The sequence below is a fragment of the Aristolochia californica genome, unplaced genomic scaffold (genome assembly GCF_029961685.1).
Source record: "Aristolochia californica isolate CCGP_79_NKW_82.1479 unplaced genomic scaffold, dmAriCali1.0.hap1 SCAF_9, whole genome shotgun sequence".
In the NCBI taxonomy this organism is placed as follows: domain Eukaryota; kingdom Viridiplantae; phylum Streptophyta; class Magnoliopsida; order Piperales; family Aristolochiaceae; genus Aristolochia; species Aristolochia californica.
Genome location: NW_027182290.1, coordinates 8,288,383 through 8,303,078, shown reverse-complemented (window position 1 = coordinate 8,303,078; position 14,696 = coordinate 8,288,383). Strand labels below are relative to the sequence as shown.

Below are 14,696 nucleotides of genomic sequence, written 5' to 3'. Positions count from 1 at the left end.
TCCACCTCAGACTATTTTACGTTTGTATGAGGGAACTTAGTTACATGGAGAAGTAAGATGTAAAAGGTGGTAGCATTATCAAGTGTTGAAGCTGAGTTTCGTGGGGGTCTTTGTGAGCTTGTCTGACTTCGAAGACTATTAACCGAAATTGGATTTGCCCCAAGCCATGAGATGAATTTATTCTGTGATAACAAGGTGGCTATAGCTATTTTGCATAATTCGGTTCAGCATGATCAGACTAAACACGTGGAAGAAGATCAAAACTTTATCAAGCAAAACCTTGAGGTCAAGATAATTTAATTTTTGTTTGTTAAATTTGAAGACCAGTTGGCAGACATACTAACAAAAGTGTTCCTTTTTCAAGTTGGGTATCATAGATATGCACCAACTTGAGGATTTCCTTTGATTTATCATCTAAAAGAAAATAGAGGATTTCCTCTTATTTATCATCCGAGAAAAATCAGAGGAGTTCCATTGATTTATCCTCCGAGAGATTATAGGAAAGAATCATGTACTCTGTGTACTCTATTTTTGTATAAATTATGTAAATCGAAGAGTGTAAATATGAGATTCAATATATGAAGAGTTTTTTTACACTTAGGCTGATAATGCTAAAGAGTAGTTGTTTAGTGAATTTTAGTGCTTCTGTCAAGCTAATGGCCTTATCCATCAAACATCTTATGCTTACACGCCTCTACAGAATGATGTTGTTGAAAGAAAAAACCGCCATCTTCTTGAGGTTGTTTGGGGTCTCCTCTACTCCATGAAGGTACCCTACTTTTATTGGCATCATGCCGTACTTACGACATACTTTCTTCTAAATAAGCTACATTCATCCGTACTTGGTCATAAGACTTCATATTCCTCACTACTTCCTAGTGAAGACCCATTTTCTCTTCCCGTGAAGGTCTTTAGGTGCACTTGTATTGTCCATCTCACATTTCCTTAGAAAAATAAACCTGCTCCTCACCCTATAAGTGCATTTTATTGGGTTTGTCACAGACCTAGAAAGGTTATATCTATTACAATCCTACTCTTCAGCGGTGACTTGTGTCTAGGGATGTGACTTTTTTTTAGGACACCACATTCTATTCCTCGAATGATGCCCCTCTGGGTATTTCATTCCATCTGGCTACTCCTCATCCATTAGTGACTTTTAATGTCGATGTCACTCCGCCCCCAAAGTATCAACTGATATCACACCTGTGGAGTTTTCAGATCCAACCAAGGTAAGTCCTTCTGCCTATATTCCATTTGATCCACAATTTGATGCTCAACCCATTGCTCTAAGAAAAGAACCTCACACTTGCACTACTTCTCATCCTTTCTCCAACTTTATATCTCACCATTGGTTGTCTTCTGCATGTTACCAGGTTTCTTGCATCTCTTTCTTCCATCTCTATTCTACAATCCTATCAGGAGGCCTTGAAACTTCAAGGATGGAAGGCGGCTATGGATGAAGAAATGCAAGCCTTATGTGAGAATCAGACATAGACCTTAGAACCTCTTCCAACAGGTAAGAAACTCATGGGTTGTAAATGGGTTTTCACCATCAAACATAATTTGGATGGGTCTGTTGCTCACCTTAAGGGATGCCTCATTGCTAAAGGGTACACTCAATGTTCTAGAGTGGATTATGAGGATACCTTTTCTCCTATTGCCAAGTTAAATTCGGTACTTATCTTTTTATCTCTTGCCGCAACTCTTCATGGCCCATATAACAACTTGATGTAAAAAATGTTTTCTTAAATGGTGATTTTCATGAAGAAATTTATATGCTTCAACCACCTGGTTATGTGGTTGAGGGGGAGTTTGTATACCGATTAAAAAAGTCCTTATATGGGCTTAAACAATCTCCTCAAAGCCTAGTTTGATACGTTTAGCCAAGCACTACTACGGTTTGGATTTTGGATTGTTTCGTAGATCATTTGGAACTTTTTTAAGATACCTTGAAAGGAAAAATGTTGTTGGTTGTTTATGTTGATGATATTGTCTTAAATGGCAATGTTGCGACTAACATACAAGAAGTTAAAGATATTATATATCATGAATTTAAAACCAATGATCTTGGACTCTTAAACATTTTTCTAGGCATTGAGGTTCTTTAGTCCAATTATGAGATAATATTATCCGAGAAAAAAGTATGTCTTAGACCTTTTGAAGAAACAAGAATGATGGGGTGTCGCCCAATGGACACACCTATGGATGCTAATACTAAACTATGTGAAAATTTTGGTTAAGATATTGATATTAGTAAATATCAAAGACTTGTGGACAAACTTATCTATCTCACTATAACTAGACCAGACATCTCATATGCAGTAAGTGTGGTGAGTCAGTACATGCATAAACTACAACTTACACATTGGCAAGCCTTGGAGAGAATATTACGGTATTTAAAAGGAGCCCCAAGAAGAGGGTTTCTCTATAAAAAGAACGGCGACTTCAACATTGAAGGTTTTTCGGATTCAAATTGGGTTGGATACCTAATGAAAAAAAATCCACCTCTGGATGTTGCACTCTTGTTGGAAGAAACTTGGTTACATGGAGAAGCAAGAAGCAAAATGTTGTTGCAAGGTCTAATGTAGAAGTAGAATACAGGGCTATGGTACACATAGTTAGTGAACTCCTATGGATCAGGTCCCTTCTTATCAAATTGGGATTCTATAAAAATATTTCTATAGATCTATATTGTGATAATCAAATAGCTATCCATATCACTTCAAATCCAGTCTTCCATGAAAGAACAAAACACATTGAGGTGGACTGCCATTTTATAAGGGAGAAATTTCATGCATGTATGTGTTATGCAAGCAATAACATTATTATTTTAGTTGTTTTATTATTATTTTAGTTGTTTTAGGCCATAGGGGTGTTTTTGGAATTATTTATTAATAGGGATATTTTTGGAATATTTTATTCATAGGGATATTTCTGTAATATTTTATTAAACCCTAATAGGGTGAACCCTATTTAAGGGGTAAGAGTAATGAGAAAAGGAAGCATTGAAGTATTAAGAATTAGGTTAAATCTAGAGTAAAGAGGCTTAGAGTTCTCCTCAACGAGCTCTAGGGTTTTCAAGCTTCCCTTAGGCTTGATCTTTCGTTTTCGTCTTCCCCATGTCTTCCTACTACCCCTACGGTAATGCCTGGAAGACCCGTAACCCGTGGCAGATTCCAGATCCTCCCAAAGAATCCTCGTGTCAGATCCGGGACCGTAACAACTTGTATCAGAGCGGGAACACGATGAGCCAAGCAGACCCATGGATGGCGATGCACAGACAAATCAGAGAAATGGCTACAGTAGGTATTGCAGCGGAAAGAATACAAAAATGGCGTTCGAAATGGATGAAGTATTTTTTTCCAACGATGCAACAAGAGGTAGTCGATCGAGAAACAGTCTCGGACGGGAAAATGGCTACCAAATTAAACACTTCATCCCGTCTACCAGCGGAAGCCTCTGTGGAAGTTTTGGGGACAATCTCGGATCTGGATGCGCAGAGAGGCTTGGCGTCACAAAAAATCAAGATTTCCGCGCATGGAAATCTAAAGCCGAACGACGACAACGATTTGGGAAAATCAGAGGGGTTTTCTGCTACCACATCGTCGGCGTTGGTCAAATTGGGGGAGACCTTAAATCCGAAATCACACCAATACGACTCACGGCAAGCAGAACACCATCCCGAACTGGAGAAGGAATATCTTCCCGCGACTATTCCGACCGGGACATAAGCGGCGAAACCCCAAAGGGCTGCCATTCGCCACCGGACACGGAGGAGGCTCCGTCGGTGCCGTTGGAAACATATCCGGTGGGATGTGATTTCCGGCCACCACCTCCCACTCGCAATCCCCCTCTTGGCAAAACAGAGGGAACCCAATTTCCAAATTGGGTGGGGTAAGTTTCGACAACCTCATTTTTCCATTCAATCTTGCGGTCAAATGACCAAATTCGTGCTGCTGTGTGATGAAGTCTCTGCAATGCAAGAGACATTTTTTTGGGGGATTACCGGAAGGAGAATAAAAATTGAATGGTGGCTGTTTTATTTTTCTGTTATCGTGAACCTCAGCGTGGCTCAGAAATTTTTTTGGGGGGGACTTTGTTTTTCTGTGGAGGAGCACAAAAATGTTCAATTTTTTGTTAAGCATGAGCAAAAGCTGGATTGTGGTGGTGGGTACCTAAAGTTGCTAAGCAGTGATTTGGATCCAATGACTTTGGTGAATGACCTTAGCAGTGATGGCTTCAAAGCAATCTGGACGTTGGACCCAGGAATAAAACATGAGGAAGGTTATTTTGTATATGATAGTGGTACAGAGAATAATGTGTGGGTTCAACAAGCTGACTGCAGACCATATATTGGGGAAGTATGGCCTAGACAAGGTGTTTTCCCTGATTTTACACAAGAAAAAGTTTGTTCATGGTGGGCAAAGTTGGTTAAAGACTTCATTGCAAATGGTGTTGATGGTATATGGAATGATATGATGAGCCTGCTATTTTTAAGATTGTCACTAAAACAATGCTTGAGAGTAACGTTCACAGAGGATGCTGATCTTGGTGGTTTTCAAGATCACTCACATCATCATAATGTTTATGGTTTGTTGATGGCAAGGTCAACATATGAAGGAATGAAGATTGTTACAAGTGAAAAGCGTCCCTTTGTTCACACTAGAGCTGGATTTGTAGGTAGTCAAAGGTATGCTACAACATGGACTGGAGACAATCTATCACATTGGGACCACTTACATATGAGTTTATCCATGGTACTTTTGCTGTGTCTCAGTGGTCAACCATTATCAGGACCTGATAGTGGTGGTTTTGCTGCGAATGCAACACCTAAATTATTTGGAAGATGGATGGTCTTAGGTGCTTTGTTTTCTTTTTGTTGTGGGCATTCTGAAAGTGGCACTGCTGACCATGAGCCCTGGTCTTTTGGAGAAGAATGTGCAGAAGTATGTCGTCTGGCATTATTGAGACGCTACCGCTTCCTGCCACACTTATATACTCTTTTTTTTATGGCGCATACCAAGGGTAATCCCGTTCCAGCTCCTACATTCTTTGCAAATCCAATAGATCCAAATTTGAGGAAAATTGAAACTTCCTTTCTACTTAGTCCACTTTTAATATGTTCCAGCACTACACCTGAGAAAGGATCGCATCAACTCCTACAGCAGTTTCCTAGGGGCATTTGGATGAGTTTTGATTTTGATGACCCACATCCTGACTTACCCACTCTACAGTTGCAAGATGAAACGGGGAGAGCAGAAGGTCTCTTTGAAGATGATGGGGATGGATATGGATTTAGTAAAGGAGAATATCTCTTCACATATTATGTTGCTGACCTACAATCCTTAGTTGTCACAGTAAAGGTTTCCAAAGTTGAAGGATCATGGACAAGGCCCGAGAGGTACTTACATGTACATTTATTGATAGGTGGAGATGCCAAGCTTGATGCACTGGGAACTGATGGAAAGGTGATTCAGATAAGGATGCCTTCAGAAAATGAAGTGAGTGACCTCATAGCCAGTAGCAAAAAGCAGTACGAAACACTTTTAGAAAACGCCACAAATATTCCAGCTGTAGAAGAACAAGCAAGCCAGAAGGGTGACGAGTTTGAGGATATAGACGGGGATGAGGATGAAGATGATGCAGTTGCTATTCCACCTATAGTTGCTGCTCGTGCTCCAAGTTTGGGACAACAACTATTTTATGGCCAAGGTCCTTCCGCTAATACAGTGTTTAATGGGTTAGGGTCTTGTGAGAGAATGATGCAATTTCAAATTGCTGCTGCTGTTGCAGGCAGCATGGTGGTCTCCTTTCATCACTCTGCTATGACTCTGGAACTTCATAACCAATTTCATCAGAAATGGCTTCCAACTGCAGCGGTAGAGATCTCAAATACCATGGACTGTACGTATGATGAGCTGTTCGTTGTAATTCAGGACAGTGAACAGCAACTTGGGCTGTCTGGAATTTTGAGAAGGACAACCTGGTTGGATTCATGCAATGTTGGGGTTTCTGCTGATGTTGGGGATGAGGGAAACCCATGCCGTCTTCCTAGTGCGGCCTCTGCGTGTGTCCAGGTGCAGCCACTGGAGGGGGTATGTGGGGCTGAGTCTACTTCTTCCCAAGGGGTTGGTCATGATGTTATTGCTGCCATGCTGGCAATGGCTAGGCAGTGCCACTTCGCCAATGGGGGGCCGCCGTGAGGGGTTGTTGTACACCACTCTAGGACTGAGGGAGGACAGCTTTGTTGTAGGGCGAGATGTAGCGACATTCGGCACGCCTTCCTACAACTAAAAAAAAAAAAAGTTGGCGTCCAGAAGAGGGGTCGTGCACCGGACCGGGTTCCTGAACCGAGTCAACCCAGGTTAACTCGGACCGGGCCAAAAAAAATAAAAATAAAAATAAATAAAAATAGCGTCTTGAAGGGGGTCATAGCTATCGCGGATGCTACTTCGGCACTGGTGGCGAGTCGGCATACTGACACTACTTCCGAGACTGAGGACAAGCTCGTCTTCCAAGGGGGGTGTAATGTTATGCACGCAATAACATTATTATTTTAGTTGTTTTATTTAATTTACTTTATTTTATTTCAGTTTTAGGCCATAGGGGTATTTTTGGAATTATTTATTAATAGGGATATTTTTGGAATATTTTATTCATAGGGATATTTCTGTAATATTTTATTAAACCCTAACAGGGTGAACCCTATTTAAGGGGTAAGAGTAATGAGAAAAGGAAGCATTGAAGTATTAAGAATTAAGTTAAATCTAGAGTAAAGAGGCTTAGAGTTCTCCTCAACGAGCTCTAGGATTTTCAAGCTTCTCTTAGGCTTGATCTTTCGTTTTCGTCTTCCCCATGTCTTCCTACTACCCCTACGGTAATGCCTGGAAGACCCGTAACCCGTGACAGATTCCAAATCCTCCCAAAGAATCCACGTGTCAGATCCGGGACCATAACAGTATGATCTCTCTCAAAGATGTTTCAGCACATGAGTAAGTAGCAAATATTCTTACAGAACTGGTTACATCAAAGATTCTATCTTTTATATGTGGCAAGCTGGTATTTATAATGTTTTCTCTCCTCCATCTTGAGGGGGCAGGAAGAAAGCCCACACATCCAAGAGGTGTCAGATTGATAAATAAGAAGACTTTCTCATAAAGATGATATGTGTTACAATGTGGGACCCACCATGAGGACGTGGGATGCCAAGAAGAGTCCTCACCCAAGCTAGCATGAGTTAAGAAGATAAGAAACACAAGCTGAAATGAGTTAGAAGGTTTGAAGATCATGTGAGACCCACAAAGATACCACAAGCTGGAATCTTATCAATATGAGGTGGAAGATCATGTGGGACCCACAAGGATAAGGCCATGAGCTGGCCTCCTCCCTTATCTCCACGTTTTTTAAGAAGAGTTATAGTTCAACTTATATTAGAACTCTATTGGATTGTGTTATCCTTTCATAATAGACTAATCTTAGAGAGTTAGAGTTTGAATGTAATTAGGAGATTTAAAGGTTAATTGTATACGGACTCTATCACTTCCTCTACTATAAATAGAAGTGTTGTAATTTAGAATTAATCAAATTCTACAATTCTCTCTTGAGTAAATCTCTCTCTCTCTTTGCTTGGCGTACACTTTTTTTCTCTTCTTTTCTTCTCTCTACCCGAGAGCCTTCTTCCTCTTTTCTCCTTTTTCTTTCGCTCTTCCCTTGCTCGGAATATTGGAAAAGGGATCCTAAATTCAACATGGTATCAAAGCATTAAATTTAGGATCCCACCGAGGTATGTCCATCTTCTCCAGTTGTTTTTGGCCCACAATATGATACACGTCCTATCGCACAAAGAAAATAACGTAGATCATGCACCATACCCTCTACGTCTCATCCCATATCAAATTTTGTGTTTCATCATCGTCTATCCCCTGCATGTTGTCAATTTCTCTCTGCTATTTCTTCCATATATGTACCACAGTCCTATTATGAGGCTCTCAAACATCTAGGGTGGAAGGCAGCAATGGATGAAGAAATGCAGACACTTTATGAAAATCAGACATGGGCTCTAGTCCCGTTTCCATCAGATAAGAAACCCGTCGGTTGCAAATGGGTGTTTACTGTGAAACACCATCCGGATGGGTCTGTGGCTCAATTGAAGGCTCGTCTCGTGGCTAAGGGCTATACACAATGTTATGGAATTGATTATGAGGAAACCTTCTCTCCAATGGCAAAAATGAACTTGGTATGTGTGTTATTATCTTTGGTAGCTAACTCTTCCTAGCAGGTATATCAACTTAATGTGAAAAATGTCTTTCTGAATAGGGACATGAAAGAAGAAATTTATATGCAACAACCACCTAGGTATGTGGTTGAGGGGGAGTTAGTATGTCAACTAAAAAAATCTTTGTATGGTATATAACAGTCCCCTCGTGCATGGTTTGAGAAATTTAGTCAAGCCCTTATAAGGGCTGGATTTTACAGATGCTCTGGAGATCACTTAGTTTTTATTAAAAATACACCTAGAGGGAAGGTAATTCTGGCAGTATATGTTGATGATATCATTTTAACTGGTAGTGATTCTGAGGACATCCAGGAAACAAAAGAAAAAATATGTACTGAATTTAAGACAAAGGATCTTGGACTACTCAAATATTTTTTAGGTATTGAAGTATTACAATCCATACATGGGATTGTGTTATCCCAAAAGAAGTATGCCCTTGATCTACTAGAGGAGATAGGAATGCTGGGATGCAAACCAGCAGACACTCCTATGGACTCAAATACAAAATTATGTGCAAATACAGGAGAAGATGTAGATATCAAAAAATATCAGAGACTAGTGGGAAGACCTATTTACCTGTGTGTAACAAGGCCAGATATATCATATGCAGTAAATGTGGTGAGTCAATACATGCACAAACCACAACTTAGTCATTAGCAAGCACTTGAAAGGTATAACAATATCTGAAAGGAGCCCTAGGAAGAGGGCTTCTCTATAAAAATCATGGTCACTTCAACATCGAAGGATTCTCAGATGCAGACTGGACCGGATCCCCAGAAGACAGGAAATCTACTTTGGGATTTTATACGATGGTAGGAGAGAATTTGGTTACATGGAGAAGCAAGAAGCAAAATGTAGTAGCACGGTCTAGTGCAGAAGTAGAATACAGAACCATGACACATAGTGTTAGTGAACTCCTATGGATAAGATCTCTTCTCACTGAATTGGGATTCTACAAAGAAGCTTTGATGGATCTATATTATGATAATCAAGCAGCAATACACATTACATCGAATCCAGTCTTCCATGAAAGAACAAAGCATATTGAAGTGGACTGCCACTTTATACAAGAAAAGTTCCAAGCGGGTCTTTTATCTCTAAAACATATATCATGACAAAGTCAAGTTACAGATATTCTCACCAAGCTAGTCACTCACAAGATTATGTCCACCATCTGCAACAAGTTGGGCATCTACGATGTTTTCTCACCCCCAACTTGAGGGGGAGTGTTACAATGTGGGACCCACCATGGTGCATGAGCTGGTGGGACCCACCATTAGGTCGTGGGATGCCAAGAAGAGTCCTCACCCAAAGTAGCACAAGTTGAAATGAGTTAGAAGACTTGAAGATCATGTAAGACCCACAAAGAACCACGAGCTATAATCCTATCAATATGAGCTGGAAGATCATGTGGGACCCACAAGGATAAGGCCACGAGCTGGCATCCTCCCTTATCTCCACGTTCTTAAAGAAGAGTTATAATTCAACTTATTTTAGAACTCTATTGGATTGTGTTATCCTTTCATGATAGACTTATCTTAGAGAATTAGAGTTGGAATATAATTAGGAGATTTAAAGGTTAATTATATTAGGACTCTATCACTTCCTCTACTATAAATAGAGGTGTTGCAATTCGGAGTTAATCAAGTTTTACAATTCTCTCTTTAGTAAATCTCTCTCTCTTTGCTTGGCGCACACCCGAGAGCCTTCTTCCCTTTTTCTCCTTTTTTTTCTCTCTATTGCCTTGCTTAGAATATTGGAAAAGGGATCCTAAATTCAACAACATGAAGATGTAATTACATATTTATTTATGTCTCTTCTTTTGTAAAGATTGTAGCCCTAAGGGCATTATAATCATTGTTACATGCTTTCTAAAAAAAGGCCACACAGAGGCCAAACAACAAGAGAGAGACAGGAAAATAAGCTAGAATAAGTAACAAGACTAATAACTAAAACACTCAAGGAGCATCCATTTTTTTGCAAATTGATTTGCCGTGAAGTTCACATTTCTCAGCCTGTGTGACCATGTATTATGTAAGGTGGCCACAATATCTTCAGCAATATCTCCAATTCGAACTATTGCCCAAATGATATAACCATTCATCTCTTGATATCACCTTGTCCAAGCCAACAACAAAAAAAAAAAAAAAAAAATAGTGAATATTTTCTTCCACAAGTTCCCATTTCCAGCACATATGGAACCAACATATAAGCATCAAAGACGTCACACGTATGTCTTACCTACTTTATTCATGTTCATCATACAATAAACATAACTTTGACAAATTTGAGGGTAATGAGGAAGCAATGACGTTGAGATTATGGACATTGGGAAAACATTACAGTCAATTTAAAAAAAAAAAAAACAATTTTACTGTCGAAACAATCTCAAAAAAACGTATATTGAAACACAAATTGTGAAACAAAAGGGGCTCTTAGTTCATGCACTAAGATCTTAGCATCTTTCTGACTGTCCTTCCTGCTCTCGGGCTTTTTATCTTTTTCTCACCATGGACGCAGGCGTTCCATCGAACAAATCATCTACGAAAGACTCGAGCTCCTCCGGCCCGAACTTTATATACTTCTCTGTCTGCCTCCCTGGGTCGAGGTACTGCTGGAACCTCCCCAAGAAAGAACGGTAGGCTGGCACCACCACCGCCGATATTGAAACTCTAAGCTCTGATTGGAGCTGCTCGTCGCTCACTATCCAACAACTCTGTGTCTTATGGATTTCCTCAAACATGGCGTTGAAACTCTTAAATCTCTCTTTGAGAGCGGGCTTGTTAATGGTTCCTTTACCTTGCATCAACCCGTCGTCCCTTAAGCACGCCAAGAGTTTGCTCCACGTCTCTCGCGTATAGTTCTTGTGGTACTGCCTCAGCTCCGAAGATCGCTTCCGGTTGTTCCCCAGCAGCGAGTGTATCTCCGAGGACTCCTTTATCTTTTGGATAATGTAACGACCGTTGTTCATCAAGAAGATGTAGCTCAGGGGCGGATCTTTGTAAAGCCTTGACTTGGCTTCTAGTCTGGAATCGAGAAGGTCCATGACTCCTGACAATTGCACCACGAAGGGTGAACGAGGCGGAGAGGCGTTTACGGAAGCAGGTTGGCTCCCCCATTTCGGGGACTCGTCGACGTTCTCCAGTTTCTTGTGATCCTGAAAGACCTGCTCCATGGTATCTTTGTAGTCGCCGCAGGCGTATTTGAGGTAGTTCATCACGTAGCGGGTCAAGGGGTGAACGGCGCCCCCGGGAACTGGGGTTTTACCGCTGTCAGCTTTGATGGAGTTCTCGAGGTCGGAGAAGCTGCTGACGGCTGCTTCGCCCAGGCGTGATCTGAGTTTTTCCGTCTCCCTTTTGTGCTCAGCTAAGGTTTCCTCAAGGAAGAGCTCGTCCATTAGTGGCATCAAGTCGCGCAGCGCCTCATTCACGTCCAGAAATTTGAATAGTTTATCCACCGATCTCTTGGTCATCACAACGGCTTCTGCGAAGTTAAGAAGCTGTATGACGACGCCGCGAACGACTTTGCTCAGAAGGCCAGCTCGGATCTCCGTTCTTTCTGGGAAAACCGTCTCGCATAGCTTCCTTTCATTGGGGAAGTAGACGGCAATGCAGCGCTTGCAGGCCTTTGTCCACGTCGCTATTTCTCCTTCAAGAGTTTCCCACGACATCTTCTGAATGTCGTCGATATTGAACTTCTCCAAACCCAATTTTATCAAGCTCTCTTCCAGAACCCACCGTCGGATGATGCCGTAAACATGGCAGCACTCGGTCGCGTACCCGGCTGAGATCATGGCATTGGCGATCTTGGTCAACCTGGACATGGTCTGAGGCGTGTATGCCGGGGGGTCCCCTCGTGGGGCAGAGTCCGGCTCCGGCACATTCTCTCGATCCTGTTCTTGGGTGAAGACAAAGGAAGTCAGTTTCTTCGTCCTCGACGTGACCAGCGCCGCTGTTGTGGATATGGCCTCCGCTTGATCTTTTTCTCCGGCGAGCCTACCTTCTTCAAGGAGAGAACAAAACTCATCCTCTAAGAACATCATCGCCCGATGTAAAGTGCCACTGGCGCGATCAAGAGTGCAACCGTACTTTGAACCAGTAGGGAATCTGGAGAGCTCCTCGGTGAGCCTCGATGCCTTTTGGACGCCATCGAGAAAGAGCGACTCGTCGGTGGATACTGCGCACCACTTTCCGTGGTCTTTCTCGGCCTCGTACTTGTTGATCTCCTCCTCAATTAGGCTGTTGAATTTCTCAAAACATTCCGGGACGACCGGCGGATCAGGGCTGTCCCTGGCGGCTGGGAGGGATTCTACGAACCGATCGACCTCGTCGCAAACTATGCGGAAAATCGTCTCACAGTCTATTTCTATTTCCGTCGGTTCTGCCTCTGCCTCTGCCTCAGCCTCAGCCTCGGTCTCGGCCTCTGCCTCAGCCACGGCCTCTGCGTCTGCGTCTGCCTCCGGTTCTCCTCCTCCTTCATTTTTTGTTTCTTCTTGTATCGTGGGAATGGGTTCAGACTCAGCCGAGTCATTTGCATTGTGGGAGGCCTTTTCTACTTTGCCAGAACTGCCAGATCTTGCCGAGAAAATACTATCCATTGTTCCTTTCCTCTCTGATTCTTTTGTGTTTTAGGGTTTAGAAAGAGAGACAGGAAGAAGAAGAGAGAGAGAGGCCAGGAATGCAGGAAATGGGGGAATTCATGAGAAAGGATTGAAAAACATGGAAATGGTCATTGAAGAGAGGGAATGTAGGGAGAAAGAGAAGGAGAGTTCGTTCATTTTTGTTCTATTTTGGACCACAATTTTCCTAGGGTGGAAATATTTGCAGGGTCATGGAATAATTATACTCAAAATTTTATTAGAAACAAAACTTTTAATCAAAATAAAATGGTAATTGAAAATAATATATGTTTGAATAAGGTACGCATTAATCTTAAATAATTAGATATAATAAATTTGATATATGCTATTCTTTAAACCGACTATTATATTGAAAATCAATATTTCTTGTTCATTGATGACACATATCTTATAAATCTGAATGGTTCTTTATTTTTTTTATTTAGGGTCATCGTAGATTTCAAACTTGTTCTTAACATCCTTTTTACTACAGTTGAAGATTATGTTTCTATGAGGGTGTCAACCTGTTTATCCAGTTTTTCAATTTGTTTTATCTAATTTGTATATATATATATTATATACACGACCGATCTAATAAGAAAAACCATTTGGTGCAAAATGGTTGAGATAACCGTTGATCGGAGGGCCGAGATAGTCGTTTGATCGGACAACTAAGATAGTCGTTGATCATGATCAGACAACTGAGATAGTTGTTTTGCATGTTTAGTACCAAATGGTTTTTCATATTGGATCAACCCTCATATACACGACTAATCTAATACAAAAAGCCATTTGGTGCAAAATATGTGAAACAACTGAGATAGTCGTTGATCAGACGACTGACATAGTCGTTTGATCGGACGACTGAAATAGTCATTGATCAAGATCAGACAGTTGAGATAACCATTGATCGGACAACCGAGATAGCCATTTCGCATGTTTCACACTAAATGGATTTTCGTATTGGATCAACCTTCTCTCTCTCTCTCTCTCTCTCTCTCTCTCTCTCTCTCTCTCTCTCTCTCTCTCTCTCTCTCTCTCTCTCTCTCTCTCTCTCTCTATCTATCTATCTATCTATCTATATATATATATATATATATATATATATGGTTGTGATAGATATTAGAAGACTAGTAATTTTTTTTGTCATATTATGTATTAGTCTAGTTTTTACACATTTTAATGTGATTTTAGTTTTATTTTCCAAGAATTTTATATTTTAAAATTAGTTTTATTAATTTTCTGCTTATGCATTTACAAATTAGTAAACAAGCTAAAAAAAATTCATACATGTAATTGAATGAAACGAAAATAAAATCAGCAACATGTATTTAAAACATAAATGAAATGCCTCATTCTATTTTGTCGATATCCTATTTATACCCAATATTTCTAATTTCTTCCCCTTTCCCTTTTTTTGGTACGTTGAATCTTTTGAAGGGTTAAAATGGCACTAGGAAAGTGTACATAGTTTGGACCTATCTCAATGCAACAGATCATATTTTTAGAGTGTGTTAAGCTTGTTAAGTTCTATAAGGATCGACCTACAAGGAGGTGAGTAAGTTTATCAAATTTTAATACCTACTTTCAAATTCTAAATTCTTTGCGGTCAAAATTCATGCAATGAACAAATTATCACAATAACCATAAAGATATAAAGTAGTTCACAACCCAAAATCTAGTTGTTATATCCACTCCCTAAGCATTTTCACCTCATATTTTGATTCCACTAATCAATAGTCAAATAACATCTACGACAATAGACCTCAAAGGTTAAATTAAATCACCTACTCAACACTTGGG

The 14,696-nt window shown here is 40.6% G+C and overlaps 1 protein-coding gene and 1 pseudogene across 1 annotated transcript; one reads left to right on the top strand and one right to left on the bottom strand.

The window, feature by feature from the left end:
- Window positions 1-3,331: 3,331 nt before the first annotated feature.
- Window positions 3,332-6,203, top strand: LOC137940618 (uncharacterized; annotated as a pseudogene).
- Window positions 6,204-10,769: 4,566 nt separating this feature from the next.
- Window positions 10,770-12,872, bottom strand: LOC137940617 (exocyst complex component EXO70C1-like). Its single transcript, XM_068785770.1, has one exon. The coding sequence runs from the start codon at window positions 12,870-12,872 to the stop codon at window positions 10,770-10,772; it is 2,103 nt and encodes a 700-aa protein (XP_068641871.1).
- Between the last annotated feature and the right edge of the window lie 1,824 nt (window positions 12,873-14,696).

Excerpts from the sequence above, each read along its gene's own strand:
- LOC137940617 (XM_068785770.1), bottom strand. The coding sequence starts at position 12,872 with ATGGATAGTATTTTCTCGGCAAGATCTGGCAGTTCTGGCAAAGTAGAA.